At 45.1% G+C, this 18,817-nt stretch overlaps 1 protein-coding gene across 1 annotated transcript in view; it reads right to left on the bottom strand.

Moving 5' to 3' along the window:
• Nucleotides 1-18,341, bottom strand: part of lypc (ly6 domain containing, pigment cell) — a 282,492-nt gene extending 264,151 nt beyond the window's left edge. The window contains exon 1 of the mRNA XM_078535448.1: nt 18,283-18,341. Coding sequence (XP_078391574.1) covers nt 18,283-18,331 — 49 coding nt within the window. The 5' untranslated portion in view covers nt 18,332-18,341. The remainder of the gene's footprint in view (nt 1-18,282) is intronic.
• Between the last annotated feature and the right edge of the window lie 476 nt (nt 18,342-18,817).

Genomic DNA, 18,817 nt, shown 5'->3' with positions numbered 1-18,817 from the left:
ACACACCCCTCACTCAAACACTGTGTGTATAACACACCCCTCACTGAAACACTATGTGTATAACACACCCCTCACTGTAACACTGTGTGTATAACACACCCCTCACTGTAACACTGTGTGTATAACACACCCCTCACTGTAACACTGTGTATAAAACACCCCTCACTGTAACACTGTGTGAATAACACACCCCTCACTGTAACACTGTGTGTATAACACACCCCTCACTGAAACACTGTGTATAACACACCCCTCAATGTAACACTGTGTGTATAACACACCCCTCACTTTAACACGGTGTGTATAACAAAACACTCACTGTAACACTGTGTATATAACACACCCCTCACTCTAACACTGTGTGTATAACACACCCCTCACTGTAACACTGTCTGTATAACACACCCCTCACTGTAACACTGTGTGTATAACACACCTCACTGTAACACTGTGTGTATAACACACCCCTCACTGTAGCACTGTGTGTATAACACAACCCTCACTGTAACACTGTGTGTATAACACTACCCTCACTCTAACACTGTGTGTATAATACACCCCTCACTGTAACACTGTGAATAACACATCCCTCACTGTAACACTGTGTGTATAACACCTCTCACTGTAACACTGTGTGTATAACACAGCCCTCACTGTAACACTGTGTGTTTAACACACCCCTCACTGTAACACTGTGTGTATAACACACCTCTCACTGTAACACTGTGTGTATAACACACCCCTCACTGAAACACTGTGTGTATAACACACCCCTCACTGTAACACTGTGTGTATAACACACACCTCACTTTAACACTTTGTGTATAACACTCCCTTCACTGTAACACTGTGTGTAATAACATACCCCTCACTTTAACACTCTGTGTATAACACACCCCTCCCTGTAACACTGTGTGTATAACACACCCCTGACTGTAACACTGTGTGTATTACACAACTCTCACTGTAACACTGTGTGTATAACACAACCCTCACTGTAACACTGTGTGTATAACACACCCCTCACTGTAACACTGTGTGTATAACACGCACCTCACTGTAACACTGTGTGTATAACACACCCCTCACTGTAAAACTGTGTGTATAACACACCTCTCACTGTAAAACTGTGTATAACACAACTCACTGTAACACTGTGTGTATAACACACCCCTCACTGTAACACTGTGTGTATAACACCCCTCAATGTAACATTGTGTCTAACACCCCTCACTTTAACACTGTGTGTATAACACACCCCTTACTGTAACACTGTGTGTATAACACCCCCCTCACTGTAACACTGTGTATAACACACCCCTCACTGTAACACTGTGGGTATAACACACCCCTCACTGTAACACTGTGTGTATAACACCCCTCACTGTAACACTGTGTGTATAACACACCCCTCACTGTAACACTGTGTGTATAACACACCCCTCACTGTAACACTGTGTGTATAACACACCCCTCACTGTAACACTGTGTGTATAACACACCCCTCACTGTAACACTGTGTGTATAACACACCCCTCACTGTAACATTGTATATAATACACCCCACACTGTAACACTGTGTGTATAACACACCCCTCACTGTAACACTGTGTATAACACACCCCTCACTGTAACACTGTGTGTATAACACACCCCTCACTGTAACACTGTGTGCATAACACACCCCTCACTGTAACACTGTGTGTATAACACACCCTTCACTGTAACACTGTCTGTATAACACCCCTCACTGTAACACTGTGTGCATAACACACCCCTCACTGTAACACTGTGTATATAACACACCCCTCACTGTAACACTGTGTGTATAACACACCCCTCACTGTAACACTGTGTGTATAACACCCCTCACTGTAACACTGTGTGTATAACACACCCCTCACTGTAACACTGTGTGTATAACACACCCCTCACTGTAACACTGTGTGTATAACACAACCCTCACTGAAACACTGTGTGTATAACACACCCCTCACTGTAACACTGTGTGTATAACACACCCCTCACTGTAACACTGTGTGTATAACACACCCCTCACTGTAACACTGTGTGTATAACACACCCCTCACTGTAACACTGTGTGTATAACACACCCCTCACTGTAACACTGTGTGTATAACACACTCCTCACTGTAACATTGTATATAACACACCCCACGCTGTAACACTGTGTGTATAACACACCCCTCACTGTAACACTGTGTATAACACACCCCTCACTGTAACACTGTGTGTATAACACCCCTCACTGTAACACTGTGTGTATAACACAGCCCTCACTGTAACACTGTGTGTATAACACACCCCTCAATGTAACACTGTGTGTATAACACACCTCTCACTGTAACACTGTGTGTATAACACACCCCTCACTGTAACACTGTGTGTATAACACACCCCTCACTGTTACACTGTGTGTATAACACACACCTCACTGTAACACTTTGTGTATAACACTCCCTTCACTGTAACACTGTGTGTAATAACACACCTCTCACTTTAACACTGTGTGTATAACACACCCCTCCCTGTAACACTGTGTGTATAACACACCCCTCACTGCAACACTGTGTGTATTACACAACTCTCACTGTAACACTGTGTGTATAACACAACCCTCACTGTAACACTGTGTGTATAACACACCCCTCACTGTAACACTGTGTGTATAACACACCCCTCACTGTAACACTGTGTTTATAACACACCCCTAACTGTAACACTGTGTGTATAACACACCTCTCACTGTAAAACTGTGTATAACACCCCTCACTGTAACACTGTGTGTATAACACACCCCTCACTGTAACACTGTGTGTATAACACCCCTCACTGTAACATTGTGTCTAACACCCCTCACTTTAACACTGTGTGTATAACACACCCCTTACTGTAACACTGTGTGTATAACACCCCCCTCACTGTAACACTGAGTATAACACACCCCTCACTGTAACACTGTGTGTATAACACACACCTCACTGTAAAACTGTGTGTATAACACCCCTCACTGTAACACTGTGTGTATAACACACCCCTCACTGTAACACTGTGTGTATAACACACCACTCACTGTAACACTGTGTGTATAACACACCCCTCACTGTAACACTGTGTGTATAACACACCCCTCACTGTAACACTGTGTGTATAACACACCCCTCACTGTAATATTGTATATAACACACCCCACACTGTAACACTGTGTGTATAACACACCCCTCACTGTAACACTGTGTATAACACACCCCTCACTGTAACACTGAGTGTATAACACACCCCTCACTGTAACACTCTGTGCATAACACACCCCTCACTGTAACACTGTGTGTATAACACACCCTTCACTGTAACACTGTCTGTATAACACCCCTCACTGTAACACTGTGTGTATAACACACCCCTCACTGTAACACTGTGTATATAACACACCCTCACTGTAACACTGTGTGTATAACACACCCCTCACTGTAACACTGTGTGTATAACACCCCTCACTGTAACACTGTGTGTATAACACACCCCTCACTGTAACACTATGTGTATAACACACCCCTCACAGTAACACTGTTAGTATAACACACCCCTCACTGAAACACTGTGTGTATAACACACCCCTCACTGTAACACTGTGTGTATAACACACCCCTCACTGCAACACTGTGTGTATAACACACCCCTCACTGTAACACTGTGTGTATAACACACCCCTCACTGTAACACTTTGTGTATAACACACCCCTCACTGTAACACTGTGTGTATAACACACCCCTCTCTGTAACATTGTATATAACACACCCCACACTGTAACACTGTGTGTATAACACACCCCTCACTGTAACACTGTGTATAACACACCCCTCACTGTAACACTGTGTGTATAACACACCCCTCACTGTAACACTGTGTGTATAACACACTCCTCACTGTAACATTGTATATAACACACCACACACTGTAACACTGTGTGTATAACACACCCCTCACTGTAACACTGTGTATAACACACCCCTCATTGTAACACTTTGTGTATAACACCCCTCACTGTAACACTGTGTGTATAACACAGCCCTCACTGTAACACTGTGTGTATAACACACCACTCACTGTAACACTGTGTGTATAACACACCTCTCACTGTAACACTGTGTGTATAACACACCCCTCACTGTAACACTGTGTGTATAACACACCCCTCACTGTAACACTGTGTGTATAACACACCCCTCACTGTAACACTTTGTGTATAACACTCCCTTCACTGTAACACTGTGTGTAATAACACACCCCTCACTTTAACACTGTGTGTATAACACACCCCTCCCTGTAACACTGTGTATAACACACCCCTCACTGTAACACTGTGTGTATTACACAACTCTCACTGTAACACTGTGTGTATAACACAACCCTCACTGTAACACTGTGTGTATAACACACCCCTCACTGTAACACTGTGTGTAGAACACACCCCTCACTGTAACACTGTGTGTATAACACACCCCTAACTGTAACACTGTGTGTATAACACACCTCTCACTGTAAAACTGTGTATAACACCCCTCACTGTAACACTGTGTGTATAACACACCCCTCACTGTAACACTGTGTGTATAACACACCCCTCACTGTAACACTGTGTGTATACCACACCCCTCACTGTAACACTGTGTGTATAACACACCCCTCACTGTAACACTGTGTGTATAACACACCCCTCACTGTAACACTGTGTGTATAACACACCCCTCACTGTAACATTGTATATAACACACCCCACACTGTAACACTGTGTGTATAACACACCCCTCACTGTAACACTGTGTATAACACACCCCTCACTGTAACACTGTGTGTATAACACACCCCTCACTGTAACACTGTGTGCATAACACACCCCTCACTGTAACACTGTGTGTATAACACACCCTTCACTGTAACACTGTCTGTATAACACCCCTCACTGTAACACTGTGTGTATAACACACCCCTCACTGTAACACTGTGTATATAACACACCCCTCACTGTAACACTGTGTGTATAACACACCCCTCACTGTAACACTGTGTGTATAACACCCCTCACTGTAACACTGTGTGTATAACACACCCCTCACTGTAACACTGTGTGTATAACACACCCCTCACTGTAACACTGTTTGTATAACACACCCCTCACTGAAACACTGTGTGTATAACACACCCCTCACTGTAACACTGTGTGTATAACACACCCCTCACTGTAACACTGTGTGTATAACACACCCCTCACTGTAACACTGTGTGTATAACACACCCCTCACTGTGACACTGTGTATAACACACCCCTCACTGTAACACTGTGTATATAACACACCCCTCACTGTAACACTGTGTGTATAACACAGCCCTCACTGTAACACTGTGTGTATAAAACAACACTCACTGTAACACTGTGTGTATAACACACCCCTCACTGTAACACTGTGTGTATAACACACCCCTCACTGTAACACTGTGTGTATAACACACCCCTCACTGTAACACTGTGTGTATAACACACCCCTCACTGTAAAACTTTGTGTATAACACTCCCTTCACTGTAACACTGTGTGAAATAACACACCGCTCACTGTAACACTGTATGTATAACACACCCCTCCCTGTTACACTGTGTGTATAACACACCCCTCACTGTAACACTGTGTGTATAACACACATCTCACTGTAACACTGTGTGTATAACACAACCCTAACTGTAACACTGTGTGTATAACACACCCCTCACTGTAACACTGTGTGTATAACACAACTCTCACTGTAACACTGTGTGTATAACACACCCCTCACTGTAACACTGTGTGTATAACACACCTCTCACTGTAAAACTGTGTATAACACCCCACACTGTAACACTGTGTGTATAACACATCCCTCACTGTAACACTTTGTGTATAACACAACTCACTGTAACACTTTGTGTACAACACACCCCTCACTGTAACACTGTGTGTATAACACACCCCTCACTGTAACACTGTGTGTATAACACACCCCTCACTGTAACACTGTGTATATAACACACCCTCACTGTAACACTGTCTATATAACACACCCCTCACTGTAACACTGTGTGTATAACACCCCTCACTGTAACACTGTGTGTATAACACACCCCTCACTGTAACACTGTGTGTATAACACACCCCTCACAGTAACACTGTTAGTATAACACACCCCTCACTGAAACACTGTGTGTATAACACACCCCTCACTGTAACACTGTGTGTATAACACACCCCTCACTGTAACACTGTATGTATAACACACCCCTCACTGTAACACTGTGTGTATAACAAACCCCTCACTGTAACACTTTGTGTATAACACACCCCTCACTGTAACACTGTGTGTATAACACACCCCTCACTGTAACATTGTATATAACACACACCACACTTTAACACTGTGTGTATAACTCACCCCTCACTGTAACACTGTGTATTACACACCCCTCACTGTAACACTGTGTGTATAACACACCCCTCACTGTAACACTGTGTGTATAACACACTCCTCACTGTAACATTGTATATAACACACCCCACACTGTAACACTGTGTGTATAACACACCCCTCACTGTAACACTGTGTATAACACACCCCTCACTGTAACACTGTGTGTATAACACCCCTCACTGTAACACTGTGTGTATAACACAGCCCTCACTGTAACACTGTGTGTATAACACACCCCTCACTGTAACACTGTGTGTATAACACACCTCTCACTGTAACACTGTGTGTATAACACACCCCTCACTGTAACACTGTGTGTATAACACACCCCTCACTGTAACACTGTGTGTATAACACACCCCTCACTGTAACACTTTGTGTATAACACTCCCTTCACTGTAACACTGCGTGTAATAACACACCCCTCACTTTAACACTGTGTGTATAACACACCCCTCCCTGTAACACTGTGTGTATAACACACCCCTCACTGTAACACTGTGTGTATTACACAACTCTCACTGTAACACTGTGTGTATAACACAACCCTCACTGTAACACTGTGTGTATAACACAACCCTCACTGTAACACTGTGTGTATAACACACCCCTCACTGTAACACTGTGTGTATAACACACCCCTAACTGTAACACTGTGTGTATAACACACCTCTCACTGTAAAACTGTGTATAACACCCCTCACTGTAACACTGTGTGTATAACACACCCCTCACTGTAACACTGTGTGTATAACACCCCTCACTGTAACATTGTGTCTAACACCCCTCACTTTAACACTGTGTGTATAACACACCCCTTACTGTAACACTGTGTGTATAACACCCCCCTCACTGTAACACTGTGTATAACACACCCCTCACTGTAACACTGTGTGTATAACAGACCCCTCACTGTAACACTGTGTGTATTACACCCCTCACTGTAACACTGTGTGTATAACACACCCCTCACTGTAACACTGTGTGTATAACACACCCCTCACTGTAACACTGTGTGTATAACACACCCCTCACTGTAACACTGTGTGTATAACACACCCCTCACTGTAACATTGTATATAACACACCCCACACTGTAACACTGTGTGTATAACACACCCCTCACTGTAACACTGTGTATAACACACTCCTCACTGTAACAATGTGTGTATAACACACCCCTCACTGTAACACTGTTTGTATAACACACCCCTCACTGAAACACTGTGTGTATAACACACCCCTCACTGTAACACTGTGTGTATAACACACCCTTCACTGTAACACTGTCTGTATAACACCCCTCACTGTAACACATTGTGTATAACACACCCCTCACTGTAACACTGTGTATATAACACACCCCTCACTGTAACACTGTGTGTATAACACAGCCCTCACTGTAACACTGTGTGTATAAAACACCACTCACTGTAACACTGTGTGTATAACACACCCCTCACTGTAACACTGTGTGTATAACACACCCCTCACTGTAACACTGTGTGTATAACACACCCCTCACTGTAACACTGTGTGTATAACACACCCCTCTCTGTAAAACGTTGTGTATAACACTCCCTTCACTGTAACACTGTGTGAAATAACACACCGCTCACTGTAACACTGTATGTATAACACACCCCTCCCTGTTACACTGTGTGTATAACACACCCCTCACTGTAACACTGTGTGTATAACACACCTCTCACTGTAACACTGTGTGTATAACACAACCCTAACTGTAACACTGTGTGTATAACACAACCCTAACTGTAACACTGTGTGTATAACACACCCCTCACTGTAACACTGTGTGTATAACACAACCCTCACTGTAACACTGTGTGTATAACACACCCCTCACTGTAACACTGTGTGTATAACACACCCTTCACTGTAACACTGTCTGTATAACACCCCTCACTGTAACACATTGTGTATAACACACCCCTCACTGTAACACTGTGTATATAACACACCCCTCACTGTAACACTGTGTGTATAACACACCCCTCACTGTAACACGGTGTGTATAACACACCCCTCACTGTAACACTGTGTGTATAACACACCCCTCACTGTAACACTGTGTGTATAACACACCCCTCACTGTAAAACATTGTGTATAACACGCCCTTCACTGTAACACTGTGTGAAATAACACACCGCTCACTGTAACACTGTATGTATAACACACCCCTCCCTGTTACACTGTGTGTATAACACACCCCTCACTGTAACACTGTGTGTATAACACACCTCTCACTGTAACACTGTGTGTATAACACAACCCTAACTGTAACACTGTGTGTATAACACACCCCTCACTGTAAAACTGTGTGTATAACACAACCCTCACTGTAACACTGTGTGTATAACACACCCCTCACTGTAACACTGTGTGTATAACACACCTCTCACTGTAAAACTGTGTATAACACCCCACACTGTAACACTGTGTGTATAACACATCCCTCACTGTAACACTTTGTGTATAACACACCTCACTGTAACTCTGTGTGTATAACACACCCCTCACTGTAACACTGTGTGTATAACACCCCTGACTGTAACACTGTGTGTATAACACACCCCTCACTGTAACACTGTGTGTATAACACACCCCTCACTGTATCACTGTGTGTATAACACACCCCTCACTGTAACACTGTGTGTATAACACCCCTGACTGTAACGCTGTGTGTATAACACACCCCTCACTGTAACACTGTGTGTATAACACACCCCTCACTGTAACACTGTGTGTATAACACACCCCTCACTGTAACACTGTGTGTATAACACCCCTGACTGTAACACTGTGTGTATAACACACCCCTCACTGTAACTCTGTGTGTATAACACACCTCTCACTGTAACACTGTGTGTATAACACACCCCTCACTGTAACACTGTGTGTAAAGCACACCCCTCACTGTAACACTGTGTGTATAACACACCCCTCACTGTAACACTGTGTGTATAACACACCCCTCACTGTAACACTGTGTGTATAACACACCCCTCACAGTAACTCTGTGTGTATAACACACCCCTCACTGTCACACTGTGTGTATAACACACCCCTCACTGTAACACTGTGTGTATAACACACCCCTCACTGTAACACTGTGTGTATAACACACCCCTCACTGTAACCCTGTGTGTATAACTCACCCCTCACTGTATCACTGTGTGTATAACACACCCCTTACTGTAACACTGTGTGTATAACACTCCCCTCACTGTAACACTGTGTGTATAACTCACCCCTCACTGTAACACTGTGTGTATATCACACCCCTCACTGTAACACTGTGTGTATAACACACCCCTCACTGTAACACTGTGTGTATAGCACACCCCTCACTGTAACACTGTGTGTATAACACACCCCTCACTGTAACACTGTGTATAACACCCCTCACTGTAACACTGTGTGTATAGCACACCCCTCACTGTAACACTGTGTGTATAACACCCCTCACTGTTACACTGTGTGTATAACACACCCCTCACTGTAACACTGTGTGTATAACACACCACTCACTGTAACACTGTGTATAACTCACTCCTCACTGTAACACTGTGTGTATAACACACCCCTCACTGTAACACTGTGTGTATAACACCCCTCACTGTACCACTGTGTGTATAACACACCCCTCACTGTAACACTATGTGTATAACACACCACTCACTGTAACACTGTGTATAACTCACTCCTCACTGTAACACTGTGTGTATAACACACCCCTCACTGTAACACTGTGTATAACACACCCCTCACTGTAACACTGTGTGTATAACACCCCTCACTGTAACACTGTGTGTATAACACAGCCCTCACTGTAACACTGTGTGTATAAAACACCACTCACTGTAACACTGTGTGTATAACACACCTCTCACTGTAACACTGTGTGTATAACACAACCCTAACTGTAACACTGTGTGTATAACACACCCCTCACTGTAACACTGTGTGAAGTAACACACCGCTCACTGTAACACTGTATGTATAACACACCCCTCACTGTAACACTGTGTGTATAACACACCCCTCACTGTAACACTGTGTGTATAACACACCTCTCACTGTAACACTGTGTGTGTAACACAACCCTAACTGTTACACTGTGTGTATAACACACCCCTCACTGTAACACTGTGTGTATAACACAACCCTCACTGTAACACTGTGTGTATAACACACCTCTCACTGTAAAACTGTGTATAACACCCCTCACTGTAACACTGTGTGTATAACACACCCCTCACTGTAACACTGTGTGTATAACACACCTCACTGTAACACTGTGTGTATAACACACCCCTCACTGTAACACTGTGTGTATAACACACCCCTCACTGTAACTCTGTGTTTATAACACACCCCTCACTGTAACACTGTGTGTATAACACCCCTGACTGTAACACTGTGTGTATAACACACCCCTCACTGTAACACTGTGTGTATAACACACCCCTCACTGTAACACTGTGTGTATAACACACCCCTCACTGTAACACTGTGTGTATAACACACCTCACTTAACACTGTGTGTATAACACACCCCTCACTGTAACACTGTGTGTATAACACACCCCTCACTGTAACACTGTGTGTATAACACACCCCTCACTGTAACACTGTGTGTATAACACCCCTGACTGTAACGCTGTGTGTATAACACACCCCTCACTGTAATACTTTGTGTATAACACACCCCTCACTGTAACACTGTGTGTATAACACACCCCTCACTGTAACACTGTGTGTATAACACCCCTGACTCTAACACTGTGTGTATAACACACCTCTCACTGTAACACTGTGTGTATAACACACCTCTCACTGTAACACTGTGTGTATAACACACCCCTCACTGTAACACTGTGTGTATAACACACCCCTCACTGTAACACTGTGTGTATAACGCACCCCTCACTGTAACACTGTGTGTATAACACCCCTCACTGTAACACTGTGTGTATAACACCCCTCACTGTTACACTGTGTGTATAACACACCCCTCACTGTAACACTGTGTGTATAACACACCACTCACTGTAACACTGTGTATAACTCACTCCTCACTGTAACACTGTGTGTATAACACACCCCTCACTGTAACACTGTGTGAATAACACCCCTCACTGTAACACTGTGTGTATAACACACCCCTCACTGTAACACTATGTGTATAACACACCACTCACTGTAACACTGTGTATAACTCACTCCTCACTGTAACACTGTGTGTATAACACACCCCTCACTGTAACACTGTGTATAACACACCCCTCACTGTAACACTGTGTGTATAACACCCCTCACTGTAACACTGTGTGTATAACACAGCCCTCACTGTAACACTGTGTGTATAAAACACCAGTCACTGTAACACTGTGTGTATAACACACCTCTCACTGTAACACTGTGTGTATAACACAACCCTAACTGTAACACTGTGTGTATAACACACCCCTCACTGTAACACTGTGTGAAGTAACACACCGCTCACTGTAACACTGTATGTATAACACACCCCTCACTGTAACACTGTGTGTATAACACACCCCTCACTGTAACACTGTGTGTATAACACACCTCTCACTGTAACACTGTGTGTGTAACACAACCCTAACTGTTACACTGTATGTATAACACACCCCTCACTGTAACACTGTGTGTATAACACAACCCTCTCTGTAACACTGTGTGTATAACACACCTCTCACTGTAAAACTGTGTATAACACCCCTCACTGTAACACTGTGTGTATAACACCCCTGACTGTAACACTGTGTGTATAACACACCCCTCACTGTAACACTGTGTGTATAACACACCCCTCACTGTAACACTGTGTGTATAACACACCCCTCACTGTAACACTGTGTGTATAACACACCTCACTTAACACTGTGTGTATAACACACCCCTCACTGTAACACTGTGTGTATAACACACCCCTCACTGTAACACTGTGTGTATAACACACCCCTCACTGTAACACTGTGTTTATAACACCCCTGACTGTAACGCTGTGTGTATAACACACCCCTCACTGTAATACTGTGTGTATAACACACCCCTCACTGTAACACTGTGTGTATAACACACCCCTCACTGTAACACTGTGTGTATAACACCCCTGACTGTAACACTGTGTGTATAACACACCCCTCACTGTAACACTGTGTGTATAACACACCTCTCACTGTAACACTGTGTGTATAACACACCCCTCACTGTAACACTGTGTGTATAACACACCCCTCACTGTAACACTGTGTGTATAACGCACCCCTCACTGTAACACTGTGTGTATAACACCCCTCACTGTAACACTGTGTGTATAACACACCCCTCACTGTAACACTGTGTGTATAACACACCCCTCACTGTAACACTGTGTATAACACACCCCTCACTGTTACACTGTGTGTATAACACACCCCTCACTGTAACACTGTGTGTATAACACACCCCTCACTGTAACACTGTGTGTATAACACACCCCTCACTGTAACACTGTGTGTATAACACACCCCTCACTGTAACACTGTGTGTATAACACACCTCTCACTGTAACACTCTGTGTATAACACACCCCTCAATGTAACACCGTGTGTATAACACCCCTCACTGTAACACTGTGTGTATAAAACCACTCACTGTAACACTGTGTGTATAACACACCCCTCACTGTAACACTGTGTGTATAACACCCCTCACTGTAACACTGTGTGTATAACACACCCCTCACTGTAACACTGTGTGTATAACACACCCCTCACTGTAACACTGTGTGTATAACACACCCCTCACTGTAACACTGTGTGTATAACACACCTCTCACTGTAACACTGTGTGTATAACACACCCCTCACTGTAACACTGTGTGTATAACACACCCCTCACTGTAACACTGTACAATAACACATGCCTAAATCTAATGGTTATTCTTCACTCAGCAGCTTGGACAGTGAGTGCTCTTTGCTTGTTTGACTGTGAAAGCTACACAGCTGAACCTCTTTCTTGCGCCATCGACAGATACAAACAATTGCCAGCAGAGGCCACTGGAGATCTATCGGAAGCGGAACACTGAGCCACTCTTTTCGCTGGATCTGGTGTTGGGCCTGTTATTATAGCTCTTACGTTTTACTACAGGGTTACTTTGCTCATGAACCGGTTGCAGGTTTATCTGTCGGCGGGTGAGTCCATTACAACACACAGCAGACGCAGAGACCTATGTGAAATGAAGCACGTTCTATTTATTTACACAGACAACAGAGCATTAACATGATGTGTGCGTCTCCAGCCAGACCCTACTCCAGACTCACGTTAACATGGGTGCCCGCGCTACACAGATATTGGGTCTTCCAGTCACGTGGTCAATCTGCCCACAGTCTCTTAAAGGTGTATTACACCTCCGATTATCACATCCCTCCCCTTTTCTTGAAAGTACAATTTGCAATCTTTACGATATATTAACTATTTACGTAAATAATCTATTTACAAATTCAGTCTCTCTGGAGGCTGGTAGCTCCACGACTTTGGATGGTTTAACTGAGGTCTCTCTCTCAGGAATTGTCTGTCCACTTGGCTCCCCAGAAGGAACCTGTAAGTTGGTCTTTTGGACTCTCTCAGGTTTAACGGGTCCAACAGCCACTTCCAAAGCAAGGGGAGTTCCTTCTCCCCTGTGGCGTAGGCTCCAAAAGGGAATTTTTTCACCCTCTTTCGGGCCCCATCGCCTGCACTCCTGCTGACCCCCCTCCCCTCCTAGTTCAACAACACGAAGGGCAGCCCCCAGGCAGGTTCTTGAGGACCAGGGTGTTGAGTGAGGCTATATTCAGCACAGAATGATCAGCTGCCTTAATATAAAAGCAAAAAAAACGCGGATACTGGAAATCTAGAACAAAAACAAAAATACCTGGAAAAACTCAGCAGGTCTGGCAGCATCTGCGGAGAGGAGCACAGTTAACGTTTCGAGTCCGTATGACTCTTCAACAGAACTAAGGAAATAAAGAAATGTGGTGAAATATAAGCTGGTTGATAGGGGTGGGACAGGTAGAGCTGGATAGAGGGCCAGTGATAGGTGGAGGCAAAGAAGAGATTGCCAGAGATGTCATAGACAAAAGAACAAAGGGGTGTTGACGGTGGTGATATTATCTAAAGGATGTGCTAATGGGGACATTAAGGGTAGCAAGCTAGTGGCAGATGGCTCTATTGGGGGTGGGGTGGGGGGAAGGGATCAAAATGGGCTAAAAGGTGGAGATAAAACAATAGATTGCGATAAATTTAAAAATAGGTGGGAAAAGAAAAATATATATATTTTTTTAATTATAAATTTATAATTCCACTTTCTCTTTCTATGGGTCTTCTTTTGAAGGGGTTTCTTCTTGGTAGCGCTGATTTTAATCTCAACCTTCTTCCCAACTTCCCTATTGGCCAGGCGAGGCTCAGGTATGGGCTTAGCTGGAGTGAACTCGGTGGTTGAGTCTTGCAGCATTTCCCCATCTGTCAGCTCCTTTGCAAACCCAGGGGTCTCGGTTTTTAACGCAGCTGATTTCTTCAATTCTCCCATTTCCGTTTTTATATTTGTTAGTTGTTTCCTGGAGAATGAAGCGGTTGCTGTGTTTTCTCAGCTAATCGATCCTCCATCTCGACCAGAGATATGCTGAATTCTTCCTGTTCTTCCTCGTCTGAGGGGATCTTGCAACGTGCGAAAGTCCTTCAGCAGGTTTCCTGTTTCTTTTTGGAGGTTACTGACTTCAACTCGAACTCTGTCCTGAAGCATCAGCTCTACGAGTTCCTTTTGTTGAGTCTTTACGTTCCCTGCTTGACTGGGATCCCAGTAATCTCTCGAGATTAATCTCCCTTGACCAGTTATTTCCGAGGAGACTCGGTCCTCTGCCTGCTATCCCCATTAGGGGTAGATTAACTGATTGGCGTCCATACTGTGCTGGAACCTTGTGTATACCTCTTCCTCGCCTGTCTTCACCAGTATAAACCTTTAATTTAGCCTCGGAATTTAACATCTTAGTGAGTGGCCTCCTCCATTCAGATATTTAAACGTATGTTCTCCTGTAGCTGTCACCGATGCCTCTGTATCCACCTCCATTTGGATGGGTTTCCCGTTGACTTCCACTGTTACATAGATTGGCTCTGTTTTACCCATTTTTAAGTTGTGTAGCGAGTAAATATCTGACTCTCTTTCTTCCGGCTCCTCTATTACATGGATTTCATGATTTCTGCCTTTTTAAATTGAAATTTTGTCTCCACCTGTCTTTACAATATTGCTAATGTGCCCATTGCGATGGTAGTAGAAACACTCAGTTCTGGGAAATTGTCACTGGTTTGTAGACTGTCTGGTTCCAATTCTGCCATTATTAATGTGGGTTTGATCTGTTAACCCATTGCTTTTTACGGGTCTGTTAATGGCGGCTGTTTCCCGGCCTTTCCGCGGAGTCCTGCGCTTCTGCTCCATTCCCCGATGTGAAGGACGGAGCTATTTTGTGCTCCCCTGATTGATTCGGAATCCCTGACTGCGTGTCTCCATCGCGAGCACCAACTCCAGCGCCTTGCTGAAGTCTAAATTCGTTTCTGACAACAACTGTTTTTAAATGGCGTCTTCGTTAATCCCACATACTAATCAGCCTCTTACCATGCCGGTGATCAATATCCCCAACTCACAGGGCTCTGTCAGTTGTTTAAAGGCTGCTACACAGCAAGCGACTGGCTCTCCAGCGGCACCTTGAATTGAATTTGAAACGCTGCCTTGTTACCGAGAGTTTTGGCTGGAAGTGGCTTTTCACAAGATTCACCAACTCGTCGAAGAAAACCCGGGGCGTTGGGTGTAGTTAAATTACGAATCGGGCCGTATGTTTTACTGCCACAAGTTGATAAGAGGATCGCTCGCCTCTTCTCCTCCCCCAATATGTCATTGGCCAAAATGAAAAACGCGAGGTGTTCAATATAATGTGTCCAGTCATCGGCATTCTGATCAAATTGTGGCAGACCGGAGGGAGATAACCCCGATGGCTATGGCGAGGGCTGTACTTACAATCGGCCTGCAAAGCTTGGCTTATTCACTACAGTTGAGTTTCCTTCGTGTCCTTGGCTGGTTGCGTTTTGCCTCGTCGCCAGTCATTGTGTTTTACTTTGGGGTCGCTTTGCTCATGAACCGGTAGCAGGTTTATCTGTCGGTGGGTGAGTCCGTTACAATACACGGCAGACACAGAGACCAATGTGAAATGAAGCACATTCTATTTATTTACACAGACAACAGAGCATTAACATGATGTGTGCGTCTCCAGCCAGACCCTACTCCAGACTCACGTTAACATGGGTGCTCGCGCTACACAGCTATTGGGTTTTGCAGACAATCTGCTCACAGTCTCTTAAAGGTGTATTACACCCCCGATTACCACAAGAGTCGCCTCTGTCACTGTCCCGATCAGGTCAGTGGACTCGGGGAGATGGTCGATGTCCTGTAGCACCTGCCTGCACCTGTGACTCTGTTCCTGTAGTTTACAAACTCCGAGCAGATTCTAAAGTAAACTTCCCCTTGTCACGTCTTCACTTTGAATTCTCCAGTAATCACAGAAAATTCCAGAATGATGGGGATTTTCTCAGTCTGGTCAACAGCAAGTCTGTTGTTTCCCAGTAAACACGCAGAAAAAAAGCAGTTACACAAATATGTAAATGCTGCTTACAGGCCGTCTGCTGTCTATCTGCTGTCTGTCTGGTCTGTCGGCTCTGCTGCCTGTCTGGCCTGCTACCTGTGCCTGGTCTGCTATCTGAATGGCTGGTCTGCTGTCTGTCTGGTCTGCTGTCTGTCTGGTCTGCTGTCTGTCTGCTCTGCTGTCTGTCCGGTCTGCTGTCTGTCTGGTCTGCTGTCCGTCCGGTCTGCTGTCTGTCCAGTCTGCTGTCTTTCTGGTCTGCTGTCTGTCCGGTCTGCTGTCTGTCCGGTCTGCTGTCTGTCCGGTCTGCTGTCTGTCCGGTCTGCTGTCTGTCCGGTCTGCTGTCTGTCTGGCGTGCCTCTGTTTCTCTGACCAATCTGTCCAGTCTGCTGCCCCCAGCCTATCCTCAGCCAATCAGCATCAAGTTATTTTCGGTACTGGTAAGGCGAGGGTGCTATGAACTGAGCCACAGCTGACACCTCTAATAAGTTTTCCCCATACGAGCCAACTTATTAGAGGTGTCAGCTGTGGCTCAGTTCATAGCACCCTCGCCTTTGAATCAGGGGGTTGTGGGTTCATGTCCCACTCCCGGAAACCAAGAACTGTGATTGTACTCAAAAGAGTTGCAATCTGTGACTGTTGATAACTCGAAAGAGTTTCCTGTGATGCACCTCAGAACAGTTTACATGGAGTGCTCGATAGGAACACATGCAGAGGTTGTTTGAGGCTCCCAGCTCCCAGAATTAGACTGAAATCACCGAAATTCAGGGCAAACACCTGTAACACCGGGACATTCAGAACAGGACAAAGTTATTCAGATCTCTGAACCTCCCGCCCCCCCCGACCATCCAGATTGCTGATCGCCTCCACCCCACTCCTTACCCTCCAAACTCTTCACCTGCACCATCGCAGTGCTGGGAACTACAAAACGCCCTCGCTGTGTCTCAGCCTGTCGCGGAGGGTGAGGGGGTGAGGGGGGCGAGGCAGACACACAGGGAGAGGGCAGGGGAAGGTTCCAGGTTTATTCACCAGTCTGCCCTGTTGCTAGGGTTTGGTCCACTTACCCACGGAGAGGATCACGAGGAACGTGGAGAGAACCAGGACAGACTTCATCTTGACGGAGAGGGTCAGGAGACGGCTCACTCACAGCCAACTCTCAGCAGGAATGGGATTGACTCAATGCCCCACCCCAGGTCCCCTCCCCTCTTTAATCCACCAAGTGCTGTCAGCAATTAGCTGAGGAAATCCAATTAAGGGTCGAGTCTCGCTGGAATGGAGACAATTCGGGACATCTCACTCCCCCTGTGGCTGATGCCTCAGGATGATTTTATTTCCTAATCTCCTTCCCTCGCCTGAATCTTCACCAACACCACCCCCCACCCCGCCACCCCCCTCCCCCCACCACCCCATCTCCGGGGGTGAGGAGGAGGGGGGTGGGGTCTGTTCTATGGCTGCCTGCAGCTTTCTGCTGCCTCGCACTAGCGGCTAATCTTCATGGCCGAGCGGAGGGCAGCAAGCTATTTAACTGCAGGGGCATCACAACTGCATCCAATCCCCTCCTTCCTCCACTTCCACAGGCACTCGCACGCACACACATAC

This window comes from Cetorhinus maximus, unplaced genomic scaffold (genome assembly GCF_964194155.1).
Source record: "Cetorhinus maximus unplaced genomic scaffold, sCetMax3.hap1.1 HAP1_SCAFFOLD_465, whole genome shotgun sequence".
Classification (NCBI taxonomy): domain Eukaryota; kingdom Metazoa; phylum Chordata; class Chondrichthyes; order Lamniformes; family Cetorhinidae; genus Cetorhinus; species Cetorhinus maximus.
Note: the sequence above shows the minus strand (reverse complement) of the source record. Positions and strands in the feature narration are given on the sequence as shown.